The following is a 15,384-nucleotide window of genomic DNA, read 5'->3' as shown; positions in this document are numbered from 1 at the left end:
CATCTTCACTACTTGAATGTTCTCACCTTGGTAATGCCTCGCGCGTGATCCTGCACACAACCTACAATCCTTGTCCTATGTGCCGGGCCACACACTGGACATGGTCCCCATGCTGCAGCTCTCCAACGAGGAGGACAAGGGTTTCCGCCACATCTCCTGCGGCGGGCAGATGGAGGAGATCCAGTACAATGCGCCGGAGAGACTTCTCTGTCTTCTCTACCAACCACTTCTACACACTTGTATTTACCGATCTGTAGGCCTCCACCACAGGATCTAGAACACTGCGTGTACGACAATATCTTCCATATGAATTGTCTATTCCCGATGACGTTACTTTCCACGTTAATTTGATTCTCTTTTGAGTTATAATCGGGATGTCTCGATAATGTAGGATCGATTTTATCTCTCGTGTGAGATTCGGCGTTATGATGACGATGATGCCTCTGTACTTGATGATGAGGCACACTGACTTCAGTCGGAATATCGTTGCTAGTTTCGTCAGGTAATGAGTCAGTTAAGTATTCGTATTTAATATTAGGATGCGGTTGAGTATATAGAACCTGCAAATTGAATACGACAATAAATTAATAGACAATGGAAGTATTTTGATTAGATAACATTGCAACTTTGATTGCTACATACCATAATGTCGATGGCTTGATGTATAGGTCCCATTGCAAATATATTGTCCAGTCCCCCAGAACGAGAATATATAAAACGTGCTCCAGCCGCTTCGTAGGTGCCCGGGGCGCTAACAGCAAATTCGCCGTTAACAATGTATGAGCCATTCGAAACTCTCAGAGCTAAAATGTACAAGAAAGAACAGTCTTTATTAGCAAAGTGAGTTATCTAATGTAAAGAAAGCATTAAAAATAAATCGAATTCCGATTTAAAGTATAAAGACGGTCCCGCAAATCACATGCAAATATTTAACCGAACTACACGTGGGTATCGAATTACTCATCAAATAATAAACGTGAAGATGTTACGGTCGTGTTATATTTACGGAACAATTAACAAATTGGCGAAACGATTGCCGACTGCGTCATGCGAATAATTAACCACCAATTGCTAAGACCGCTATCTCGATTTATCTCGCAATTATTCTAAGGCGTAGGCGCCTCCGTTGAACAACTGCAAATGCACGCGTGCAATTTCAATTAATCGATTCGACATCAATCTTTGCACTACGCACTTCATCGTCCTATTAAAATTTCTCGTGACCCAGTATTGGTGAACTAAATCATTTCAATAAAAATTGAAACCTATTGGCTAGGCCTGCTGTACCGAAAGCTTTATTGCACGGCCTTGGAGACAGCATCTGCTCATTATTAACTACTTGCTACTTATGTTTATTGAACTAATATGAACTCAATTAAATCCTTACAATTCCTTTCTGCTACAGTACAGCTGACCTATATTGAAATGTGACCTATGTGAAATTAAATATTAATTGATTTTCCGCCAATTTTGTCAATAAAAATTGTAGTATTGTCTTTTGTTAACACGGCTTTTACACATTAAGAAAACACTTTTTAAACGGATCCGTTCCGAATTGTATTTACCAATATAATTTTCGCTGGAGACAATTTCTGAGACGTTCAGTCTGCAAGCCCCAGTCGGTACGGTCGTGATGTAGGAGTAACCGAGGGGTAGTCTGGGTCTAGAGAAGAGTCCCGACACCAGACGTTTGCCACATTGTAGCTCTCGGCTTGCGGTAGAAGATAGCACGCCTTCTCTACCTACAACCTAAAAAAAACTTTTATTATCAATCTATTACAATATACATAATTAAAAAAAATACTTAGTAAATGAAATATTTACATAAAAATATTGTACCTTTGTTTATTTTAATTACAGAAAAATTTAAAAGGACAAAACATTTGAATTAGGAAATTAGTGTTACTCCCTGTTAGTGTTAAGTGCTAAACAGTGGCAAGTCAAAAAAATTAACACAAGAACAGACTCATCTTTCCCTTAATGATACTGTATGTAGTGTTATTGAACACTTTCTTATGCTAAATATCCTTATTAGTTAATAAGGTTTGACTAAAATTACTTTTTAGTCTTAAGTTAGGCTAGTTCGTAATTTTCCATGATTTCTGACTAAAGACACATGTATTAAAAAAAAAAATCGACGACGAGACGGTGCAACATAAATTGGTAACAATTTCTCCGTCCTGTTGTTGTCGTTATAAAGACTCCTCATAAAAATCTCTTCATAGATAAGAAAATATACCATTTTTACAAAAGTATAATTATATTCTTAAGTAGATAAAGAAAATACTTCAACTTCTTATCGCGCCATTAAAACGCATCGAGCCATTTTACGCAATATTAAATTAGTCACGCGTATTCTTAGTTGACTGCGATCTGTGAGGATGGGGATTAACACGTCAACGCATTTCACGGATGTCTTGCGCCCGCGCATATCGCGATGTAACTATAACTTAGCATTTCAGGTTTAAAGATGTTATTTAGTATCAAAAACTATTTTATGATTAAATATTTTTTTACATTGGCTTTGTTCCATTTTGAGTCTCTTGGGCCGTGGGGTTCAAAGGCGCTTATTAAAGATTTAAGTTTAAACGCCTGGTTTTTGTACCGGTGACCACTATCGCTCAACGAGTATAGCAAGGTATCGCGATACAGCGGCGAAATGCTGCCACCATTAAAGGTACACAGCCACAAGGACCAAACTTTTTAAATTTGTTTTTTTTTCTATTTATTAATTAGTATAATTATTACTACGTAGGTGAAGAATATTGTAAATATTGTATATTTGTCTGTTAGAAATAAATAAATATTTAAAAATATCCCAACCCGATTCTATAACTTGAATGACAGGTGTAAAAAGACCAAACTATGTTATACCTACTAGCGACAAAATCGCTAAATTGAGGGGGGCAGCCTATGTGTTCTGCAAGAACACGGTTTCCTTGGTTAATTGCGATACCAAGTGCCGGAACCAGTCTGCTGCATAGATCCTCGTTAACAAACCCCATCTCCGACACTCGACATCTATGTATTTTTTTTACATAATTGTATTGGCTACTAAAAACCGTCCGTTTAATTTTACTACTTAAAATAAATTCTAAATACATCTTCAATGTATGTACGTAATACATAGATTTGAATCTACCAAGCGGTTGAACTAGTCTCGATCCAACTACACCCTTCCCATGTTTTAATACAAGCTTATGATCTATGGCTAATTAAAAATCTCATTCAATTGATATATCATCAAGGAATGCAAAACATTTCTAACGAATGGCTAACAGCATCGTATATATGCTTTAATTGAACTTAGATAGATTTTATAACTCCAATTCCGCTTACAAATCGAAAAAGCTGTCTTTATTGTAATAAAATAAATTGATTTATTTACGCATGTAAAGAATTTGAGTACTTCCGAAAGTCGGATTTGATTCCAAACGCAACAATTTAAATTTGGGTTGATTTAACATTAAACATACGTATAAATGCGACTGAAAGGGTTAAAGAAATTAAAACACATTTGAACAGTCTTAGTCATGCAAACTTCAAAACAAAAGATGAGCTGGCAGAAGGAGGATGTCGTGGTTGCGGAACGGTAGTCCGGCATCAGATTCGCTTAGGAGCTTTTTAGACTAGCGCAAGCTACTCAGCAGTTTAAGTTGTTAACCTTTAGCAATAACGTGGCACCAGAAGAAGAGAGTTACTCTTAGGTACACTATATATACTTTTACGTTACATTTCTAGTACCGATTCCTTCAATTCATATTGGATAAATTTGAAGAAGAAATTGTTATTTTCACCGATATATTGCATAATTCTCGTTGATTCTTCGAGTATATTATGTTAAAAAAACTTTTTAATTTTAATGTATAATACCAGCTTTCTATAAACGGTTTATGATCTCTCCATAATACTTACAATCTAGTTTTTAAACAGGCTTCCAGCAAAATTCTAATGACGAAACTATGTTGTTGATAAAACAAGATACCACAGTTTATATTATAAAAATATGCTTGATAAAATTGGAACTGTTTTCTTTGGCATACATTACGAATTACATATGCGACATTATTGTTTGAATGGAATATTTGTAAAAGTGAACTTTTTGAAAATCTATTTATTTGTTTATTAAACCATATCTAATACATGACAATTACGGTGAACATAAATGTTATAAAAATAATAAAATATTACACTTTCAAGTTAGAGTTATTTTTGTTTTTACTTAGTTACCTGTTTAATCTTCGCCTAATGCGAATTAAGTACTTAAACGGAGCGTAACAGTTCCTTTTTTAAAATGATCAGCCTACTACCGAATATATATATACACATCCGGATAAGTATTATTTGTTCCGTTATATTCTGGAAGAATTCGTATGAGAGGTGCCTGTACTCCTAGGCTGGTTTTTAAAGACGGTGAAAGATTTTGTTGCTTCTGAACCTTGGGAATGAATAAGGAATGACAATGTTAATATTCTAAGTGATTACTGTTCTGTGTTTGACCATTTGACAATTTGCATACGAACGTAACACCTAGATCTCTGTCAGTCACTATTTAAATGTCCTAAGTCACTGATATATTTATAAACATAAATGTAATTAGTCTTTTCTACTTTCCTTTGAAACTTATTGTTAAGCTGGGCAAATAATACGCTCATGCCCATCATCTAAGTGCACCGGCTTGCCAACAGTGAGTGGAGGAAGTGTGCGGTATCACTAACACGTCCCTCAGAAATAAAGAGCGCGACTGTAGATGCCAAAATCCAATAGATATATATCAAGCGAGAACTTCGAGTGACAGAAATATCAAATCATACACATTTGTTGATTAATTAAAACTTATTGTGTATGTTTGGAAGAAGTAAAAGATGCATGTGGCTCGATGCTTACATCATTTCGTAATATTTAATGCGACACTAATGCGTGTAGAACATTAGTGAATAGTAATGTCAGTTTTACGAGCACGTTACAGATAACAACATCTAAATCTTGTATTGGACGCGGGAGTAATTTTAATCGTTAAGTGTGTGAAGAAACTATAAAATTGTTTGTCTCCCAAACGGAAGACACTAGGGCTGCCAAGATTTATGTTTCCTTTGTCCTAATCGAATTATTTATATTTTCTAGCTAATGCTAGTGAAATTACAAGGCTATAGCTGACTAATATTGGAGCCAAATTATACAATGGCATCTTTCAAGGACGGCTATATCGTACAAGGACAAGATGATTTAGGATTACAATTACAAGTAATAATTTAGTCTTGGTATCGTTGTTCACGACTTGTATGTAGTACCCCGAGTAATGTTAAGGAGGCACATAGCTTTGCATCCCTTAAATTAAAATAAATTAATATAAATAAATATAAATGTAAAAAAATTAAAAAAAAAACACTTATAATATTACATGCATGATGTAAATGATATTGTCTCAGTTCCCTGTGAATTACGTTAGGTTAGGTAAAGTTTTTTTTGATTCTATGTGATCAGGTAAGATTAGGTTAGGCCAAAAAATTATATCTGCTTTCGTTATTGTCAGAATTCATCCTGTTTTAATTAATTTTTATGGGATTAAAGAGCATGCACCACCATATTATGCATGGTACACCATTGCCGAGAGTTGAAATTATGTAGAAAAATATTTGGAGCTGTTTTAAGGTGAACCCGTGATTTGACTAATTTATCTCATTGTTTAGTTTTGTATAATAGTATAGTTATGTTAATACAGTATAATATGCCACGTTTGGACTTTGTTCTTATTTAAATTAATTTTCAGAATAATGAGCAAACGGGCTGGAGGCTCATCTGATCTTAGGTGATACTGCACATGGACATTCTCAATGCCAGAGATCGCGCGCGTGCGTTGCTGGCCTTTGAAGAATTGGTACGGTAATTCAAGGACCCTAAGTGGAATTGGTTAGGAAATACTTCATTAGGAAGCTGGTTTTACATAGTTCTTAATATCAGTATATCTTTGGAAATACAATATCCAAATAGACAAAGAGAAAAAGATTGAATTAATTGTAATGTCATATATAAAGCGACAACTGCTCAACCCGGTAGCCGTACTTTTCTTATAAAGATCAATTGATAACATTTAAGCTCTCTATTAAGCTGGAAACGAGTTCCAAATGATACAAAGGCATTCAAGTAACAATCAGAAGCCATATAAACCCACTCATTATTTAAAATGGTTTGAGTAGTTAAAGATTTATTTACGGCCGTTGTTTGGTATTATAAAAAAGCATTGTGATTGTAAATAGATTTTTATAATATTAATTGTATCGAGTAGGTTTAATAATAATACCTAGTTTTAAGAATACAAGATTACGTTACATGAATTAATATCGTATCGTTTAAAAAACCTATAAATTCATTAAATCTCTCTTCTATATTCTGTACCGCCTTCTTCGTATATGCCATCTCCTTTCGAAGGTTGGCGATCATCATGACTACTTTAATTCTGGATGCCACGCTTCTGAACGACTTGGTCCTTTGACCAAACCACTGTCTACGATTCATCAACTACGACGGAGTTTGTGGTCAGGCTATATAAACTGTGGGCGTTCCAAGTAACCATCTTCATGGCTGACGCAGAGATTCTTCACACCCTTTGACTGGTTGTAGTTATATTTGTCTCAGCTATAATGATGTCCTGGGATAAATAATGTGGTGGTTTTCCATTGCCTTTCACATCGCTGTTTGCTGGTCCTACCAACAATATGACTGACGACTGTACAGGCTTATTAAGCTCTTCTTGAGTCTACCATTTTCTATGTTCGAAAACGACATTTATACGTCTAGCTAACCTTAACTGTATATATTTCATAATCTAACATCATATAATAAATAATTTCTGCAATTAGAATTGGTCCGTTGTGTGTAAAGTCCGGACTAAGAAAGCCAGCCTAGATCCTTTCAGAAGTTCAGAAGATTCCTAAGAACTTCGCAGGCTTCATGGAGCGACCTAACTGCTCTGAGGATTGCTGTTACTTGGGAAACCACAGCCTGGACAGGACTACGTTACTGAATCCTTTGTATATAATACATATATTGCTATATCGAAATTTTATGAAGTCATCAAGACAATTTCAAATTAAAATCCTTTAAAAAGCGATCGTTAAAGCAGTAAGAAAAAGTTCTCGCCTACGCCCTACATGTATTATAATAGATATGAAATTCTTAATAATATGAATATTATAGTATTTTCTTAATTATTGTCAAGTTTTTGTTGGCTCGGTGTGTCAGCCAAACAAAACAAGGACAAAGCTTATAGGGAATGCAATTGCATACATAGAAAATGGGGCCAATGCGTCATCTATCTAAACAAGTAAAAATCCAGATAGTCCAAACAATAGAACGTTAATGGCACCTATAACTCTCCGTTCCTTTGAAACGTTAAGTTCGTAATTAAGACAATGAATAGCATTCAGAAATTACAACCAAGTTTCATTCATTAACACAACTGGACCATTCGTTGACTTTCCATTATCATATACGATGAGGTTGACAAAGTAGAATTATAAATTTATTTGCTCTGGGATCTCTCGACTCCCTTGTTAGCTGGAATATTAATTTAATTATTACGTGTGAATTAACTGTAGGTAGTAAAGGGTTCACTTATTATTAAATTATAATTGAGTAATAATATCATATGTCAAGTTATATAGGGATAAGCTTATATTTTTTAGTTTGCCACCAGTGAATGATGTCACACAAAATGTGGTACAATGAGATTTATAATCTGTGGAATTAATATAATGTGGGTGTCGTTTTAAAATTGTTGATTACTAGTGGTTTATAATAGTGAAAGTAAATCGGGTAAGAGCATTTAACATTTCTTAATTTCAACGCACTCGCGATCGTGACTTTGAGAGTGTCGATAGGCGCTGGTATCAATTAACATCAGGAGAGGCTCCCGCCCCGTTCTATAAAAAAAAACCTTTTTCATATACCCGACCCACTGGTCTAAGTCACTATCTGTTTTCAATATCAACTGAGCTGTTATGTAAATTTAGCCAATGACATCAAACCAGACATTTCTGGAACGTCTCAATCCAAAGTCGTAAGACTGATTAAATTTGAAGTTGGAATGCAGAATAATACAGTAAATAGCGCTTAACAAGGTCGACTGAACAACTGAATCAGATAAGTATCCTAAATTAGTTAACGATTCAGTCGAAGACAATGGTATTCAGAAGCGTTACAATAACATGTATGTCAGTATGTACGTTGTCAAGTAGGTCGCATCTTATTTATCATGCAACAATAATAGTCATTGAATATTGTTAAATATGCAGTGTATTATAATACGAATAATATTATGAAGTAATAGTGTCGTTAACTATGCATCTTGAACGTTTATTTCTTTAGAAATGATATTGTATTTAGTATGGATATACAACTGTTTATATATATGTTGGAACGATCGCGCTGACTGATACTAACAAAATAAAAAAATATTACTACAGACTATGAAATAGTTAATTTGAAGATTACTATTGACAAATTAAATAAACTACAGAATAGTTTTGAACTAATTTGTCGTTAGTGTTATTAAATTATAATGACAATAACAGCTGATACCAGCGCACATATAACTAAAATAGGAGTTTTCTCTATATAAAACGGTATGATAATACAATACAGATTATGGTGATTTTTATGTCGGCTAACATTTTCGACTACCGGTCATAGCGGAGCAGTATATAGCAGAGTTATATAAAATTTATAAAATTTCCCTAGTGGGTTTCGAGAACCTGACGGTAAAACTTCTCATTGGAATATCAGTTTTAGGTCAGAAAAAATAGCCGTGCCCTTAGAAAAATACAAAATTTATTTATTTCGTAATATAAATTGTGTAAAACAAAGACATAATAACTAGTTCGGCTGTGTTTTGTGTAATGGTGTTAAAATGAGAGTATGTACGCGAGGGAGTCTTCATGATGCAAGTGCTTTAGCGCTTTGGATATTCTTAATATTCCTTATAAGCATATTCCGCGATAGCTTAAACAAGACAAGGCTGAAATTTTGTTCGTTGTATGTCCGGGCAGCGCGATACAAAGCTGATGTTTGTGCATAGTTGGTATGATGTTTTAGTAATACTTTCCACGTTTTCCTTTTATTTACTCGTTCCAAAAATGTGAATTCTAATGCCATAGACAAATATTTAAGAATAAATCTTTTTGGAATTTACTACTCAGTAAATATAGCCGCTTTGTTTAATCAAAAGTTTGCAGTGACCATACGTGCGGCGGCTTAATGTAAATATATGGCGCCAACATTCTTGAACATAGCAAATACCACTTATTCCTCGTAAAATAATACACATGTAACTAAACGATGACGGCTTACTTTTGATGATTTCCTGGTACTAAAAGTAACAAACTAACAATTTCAATGTCAAACTTTACAACCGGTTGATGTGTGTAATAAGAATTTCTGTTGGTTCTAACAATAATTTCAGGTCGCTCTGTGGGACAGATTTCCGGGTCTAATTATGTTTCTTCTCCAATATAGAGATAGGATATTACGCATATTACAATGAACAAATGCACACAGCATTTGGTCACACTGGTACTATACATTACTCTGTTTACATTTTCGTGCCCATTATTATCAATTTATTTGTTGTTGTGTTGCCCATATTTTCATTTAAAAAATCTTATCTGTGAAACAATTAAAATACACACTTATTTTTTTATATATCTTGTATTTCTGATGAATCTGTCATGTTTACTTATTGATAAATAAAAATGTGTCGCAGACACCACGGCATCCTATTTTAGTCCATTATACTCAGCGTAGAACTAAGTGCTCTAATTTGTTACAGTATTAGGTCCAGAATTCGAACATACAACCTCAGACTCTGCACATTAAATTTCTATCTGATAGTTTTTTTGTGAAATGTGTTTCTTTTTGCCTCTAGGTGACATATGCGACCTTGTTATATAAGTCACACATTTGCTGCAGATTTTTTATAACCCTGAGTTATTGGTTAACATCGGTCTCGAGCGCCTGAATGCAAATTTCAAAATTTCATCAGCCTTGATCATGCATTGGAGAGGTTTATTAGGAATTATTACACAAATCAACACTTGTCGATTTATAACGTGCGCAATCATTTGCCATTACACGACCCAAATACACAAATGTCATCCACAAATTTTCTAATCAACACTAGGTGACCACAATGATGTGAAATTGAGCGTCTAGACATTGCTTTAATTTGAAGTGATTTACACTTTGCCTATAACTGCTAGGTATATTGAAGATCAAAGACGCAACGAGGTTAATGTACATACATACAATGAAGTGTGGAATCAAGGTGCTAAATAATGAATTCAAGGTCTTGATTTTGATTATAGAATCAACCGTCTTACTGGCGCCGTTACTCTCACTTGCTGTTGTGATCACATTTGACTTTAAAAGCGTTCGAAATTTGAATTTCCTTAATTTTATGCAAACGCAAACAGGCCTCACGCGTTGTAAAAATATAGATTATTAATATAAAACATTGTGAATGAGCTATATATATTTTCATACTCACCAAGAGAGCTACCGTAAACACGAGGAAGTTCGCCATTTTCAAAGTTCTTCGACACTGTGTTTGAAACACCTCTTTGCAAGTAAATATACTTTTATTCGAAAAGAACTGTTGCTAAATTAAATTGCTAATAACATCTGTGAAAACTGTATCAGGCTTATTAGTATACAAAATATTATTATATATGTGATCTAGTTACGTTATTTGTTTTATATATCTGTCACCGAAAAGTATGTTACTAAAAAAGTAGATATGTTTTTATTATTTTTATTGTCAAACACAAGTTTTGTCATGTCAAGTTGTTATTTTATGACGTCCAGTGCAGATGACTTATTATCCTCATAAGCTTCTATTTCCACCCCACACCACATCACACCATCAGTCTGGTAACTATGCTTTCGAGGATAGTTAGACTAAGTCAAAATTTTATAACATTAGGCTGCGAATTAGGCGCAGGTTTTTGAGCTTAAGAGAACAGTGTCCACTGGCTGGTGGAATGGTTTTAGTGTGCGACTCTTATTCCTGAGGATCCCCGGCTGTGCTCCAATGAACATTGTCTATATGCACATTAAACATTAAAGATCGCGAAGAAACCGGCTTGCTTTAGACCCAAAAAGTCGTCGGCCAATGTCAGGCACAGGAAGATGATCACCTACTTGCTTATGCCTTGATCATCAAACAGATGCAAAAATCTAAGGCAAAAAAAAGGTTGTAGCGCCACTGATTTATTGTTATATGGCTTAAGTCATTATTCTTGATAACAACACATTGACTGTGTAAAGCCTTCAAAATTCCATATACGTAAAAATACTTCAATTTAAAATTTGTGATAAAGATTATTTTAAGATAAAAATTTAAGAAATCTATAACTTGCCGATAAAATGCATCGTGTAGAATACTTATCGATAACGTCTTGGTTTACGATTTCTTAATAGCAAAGATAACCTTAATACGTTTTATGACCCAATCACTTGGAATGTGGTCACAATTTTTTCTAATGTTTGCAAATTTTATGGGAATTTAAATAAACTGTTATCAGTTAGAATTATTTCTAAATAATAAATAAATCTTTAAATCACCTATCAGTAATATTAACTAGATTGAGATAGAAATGTAAATAAAGGATATAAAAATAAAAAAAGGCTTTATTATAATGATTATATCAATACTGTGAAACCTTTATTGCTATAGGTATAGTACCTAGCTCTGTAAAAATATCGCATCAAACATATAAGTAATCATGACATGGATACGGATAAATATATCATATATTTCTTAACTGTCTACTTAATGTTATTATTAATATCGATTTAAGTCGTTTTTTGATTATTATCAAAGATTGATATGGCAAAATCTAAAAATATGACTTACGCATCGACATTGGCTGATAAGAAGGTCTATGCACTTCTGCAGGCTTAGGTAATGTTTGCGAATGTTTGACTCATAAATGCGTAACAATGTCTAATGGAATGTACCTAGATAAAAATATCTCGCTATATAAAATATCCGTCCAATATTTTTTTGTTTCTTCAAAGGTATTCAAACTAATTATGGACTCGACAAATCATTATAAATTTCACACTACAAAAATATAACTTAAGAAATCTCCGCGTTATAGGGGCGCAGTACTGCGTTAAATTGGAGACAGAAATCGCGTTATACGAAAACGCGTTGTATGGGTACGTTATAGGGGGATTACTGTTGTTGTCTTTGTTTCCTAGTAAATAATAAATACATTATTATACATCAATATAAACTCGAAATTAACGTTTAGTGCCAGGTATCAAATCAAGAGCGTAGACGAGAGGCGATTCAAATCATAAATATATTGTGACGGTATCGAAGTATGATAAATTAATTTAATATTGGTAACATTTAAAGTATTAAATTCTTTACAAAGCTGTTGTTTTTTTAAATCTTGTGTAACAACTATAAATTTACAAGTAATAATTTCTCTTATTTCATGTACGTCGCATGTGTTTTGTATTTCAAGTAACAAGCGATACGCTAAGCGCTAATGTTTATTGGTGTTAATATAATATTTTTATGACGATAGGGAACGTTCCTGTCAACTAGTCGCCGCTATATTAATAGTAAAAAAATCATACCAGACTGATGTCAGATTGACTGTACATTATGGTAAAATTTTTGTGGATTTTTTTTCAGCTAACAACTGAAAAAAATAACAGTCTATAGTGGTATTGGTCGTATATGATTATAATTAATACAATTAGTGTCACCAAAAAAACTAGTTTATTTATATCTAATCTATCTACCTAAAATAATTTATTTGTAACTAAAAAGAAATCAGTGGCGCTACAAATTTTTTTAGGCCTGGGCCTCAGATTTCTGTATCCGTTTTATGATCATTTGTAAATCTAATAGGCAAATCTGCCTCCTGTGCCTGACACACGCCGTCGACTTTTTAGGGTCTAAGATTTTCCATTCCGATTTCCCATGTTTTCCTTCGCCGTTCGAGCAAATCTTAAATACGCGCATAGACAGAAAGTCCTTGGTGAACATTCGGGGATCGAACCTCACACGCTGAAGCCACGAGCCACACTGCTCTTTTTTCTAACTAATTATAGTTTTAGAACAATAACACGGGTGACACGTCATCCCCGTCAAGTCCTGCTACATCGTTCTATATATAAATATTCCGTGCGTGTATTTGAAACTTCTTAATCGGCTTGCACAGATGTTTTTTTTATGTTCAAGTGAATTCGAAAAAGGTTTTACAATTAGGTGAGTTAAAAAAATTAAGACGTGTAGAGGATAATGTCGGATCCGCCTGTATAATAAATTATTTATGTAAAGAAAACTACGAAAAGTTTTGTCACAGTTACTAACTAAATAACATAATATTTTCCAATTTCGCTGATTAAAAACTATGAAATGGATCTTCATTTTAATTAGATAAAATCACAAATGGCTCCATTATCACAACGAAGGTATTCGTAATAGATTAAAATTTAAAATATAGATAATATTTCAAACAGATCTTGGATGTATGTTAATAAAACATTGAAGCGAGTAAACATTGAGATAGCGTTACAATTCAGATAGGAGTAACTGCGTATATTTTTTCTATTTGCTGTGAGCTCATTATAATGAAAGCGTTCTCCTTGAAATTTTTTACAACAGCTGACAAGTATGTCTTAATTAACAAAACACATAAATTAATGAATATTTTTACTTATATCCCCGTCTCTCTATAAGTATCGTTACAATTCAGAACTGCAATCGGTTTTGGTTCAACTCTGGCATTACATTTAAAGTTACAGTGCATTTAACACTGTAACATACACTGTAGAAAAACATCGCGAAGTAGACCTTAGACGCAAAAAGTCGACGGTGTGTGCTAGGCACATAAGGATGATCGCCTATTTAAAATGATCACGGAACAGATACCGACATCTCGACACCTAAAAGGTTGAAGCACCATAAATATATACTTATTATGTTAAACATTTTGTAACTGTCGCATTTTGACATTTTTCTATTTCTCTCTTTGTGGTTACAGTAAATTGTAAACTATGTTAAGCCCTGATTTCTTAACAAGTTATTATTGGCTGGAAATCAAGAATTTAAAATAGTTTTTAATCCATCCTCATCATGGATTATGGTCCGAGCAAGGTCGGTTTGTTAACGCAAACAATTTTATAACAAAATAAATTTTATATCATCTTCAAATAGATCAGTAAATTGATTTCGGTTTTATTAAGGAACCTGTACTAAAATACTACAGTTTGCGTCATTGCTTTATTTATTTAAATTTTTATCTGTTTTCCGTTGTGTGATCTGTCATCCACGAGTAGGTCACTAGTGCTAGTATTAATAATAATCATATTATTTTCATTATGAGATCTCATTAAGTGGTAACTTACACAAAATAGCTACAACGTGCAAGTGTTTATCGGACCGCGCATTAGTAATTGAAATGCATTGTTATCACTTAGGTTTCTTATATTGTGCTATATTTCGTGATTTTTGCAATTTTTGGTCTTCATTTTTAGTTCTTATGTATCGAAATTCGTTACTAACATATTTTATTAGCATTAAGCCACACAATGGTTCTAGTTTGTGAATCTATTATATACTTTAACTTAACCTATACAACCCTTAGATTAAGAGCCGAGGGCTATGTATGACGTATTTTAAAACATATTCGATTTGATGTACAGGAGTCATAGCTTGCGATAAATCTTAACATGAAATTTACTCTTAGTATGAACAGAGTAACAGAAACGATATTAAAGATAGAAACACATGATAAAACAGGGATCAAACTAGCAGGCAGCAGCATATAGAATAAAGTGGTAACCGTAAACCATAGACACCAGTAATACCAGGAGTAAACTGTATTGCCAAATTTTAGAGATGTGGTACACTCTTCCCTTGAAGGCCATCTTCTTAAATAAAAATGTTTAATTTGACATTACCATGGAAACACTTTACGCGATTATAAAGAGTTCATTTACTACAATAACGGTGAAGTAATTCTGAGCTACAAGTTGAGAACACTACAAGAAAGAACGTTAAAGAAGTATGATAAAAATGGATAAACGCCAATGGGAGCGTAAAAAATCTTGATTAAATGTAAAAAAATTATATGAACATTTTAGTTGCAATAATTCTTTTTCAGTTTAAAATACAGCAATATCTTTTATTCGATATACGAAAATCTAGTAGGCGGTGTAAAACAGAATATATTTTTTTATAGAACAGTGGTAAACGGGCAGGAGGCTCGCCTGATGTTAAGTGATACTGCCGCCCATGGACACTAAATGCAACATGGCTCGCTAGTGCGTCGACCTTTTAAACAACTTAAAAATAACTATTCA

At 33.6% G+C, this 15,384-nt stretch overlaps 1 protein-coding gene across 1 annotated transcript in view; it reads right to left on the bottom strand.

Annotated features, from left to right (window-relative positions):
* LOC123713274 (thrombospondin type-1 domain-containing protein 4-like) overlaps positions 1–15,384 on the bottom strand; it is a 114,370-nt gene that overhangs the window by 5,287 nt on the left and 93,699 nt on the right. Inside the window, exons 8-10 of the mRNA XM_045666874.1 lie at positions 1,566–1,749; positions 643–803; positions 27–560 (exon numbers count right to left, since the gene is read on the bottom strand). Of these exons, the coding sequence (XP_045522830.1) occupies positions 27–560; positions 643–803; positions 1,566–1,749 (879 nt within the window). The remainder of the gene's footprint in view (positions 1–26; positions 561–642; positions 804–1,565; positions 1,750–15,384) is intronic.

The sequence above is a fragment of the Pieris brassicae genome, chromosome 8 (genome assembly GCF_905147105.1).
Source record: "Pieris brassicae chromosome 8, ilPieBrab1.1, whole genome shotgun sequence".
In the NCBI taxonomy this organism is placed as follows: domain Eukaryota; kingdom Metazoa; phylum Arthropoda; class Insecta; order Lepidoptera; family Pieridae; genus Pieris; species Pieris brassicae.
This window is presented reverse-complemented; position numbering and strand designations above follow the sequence as displayed.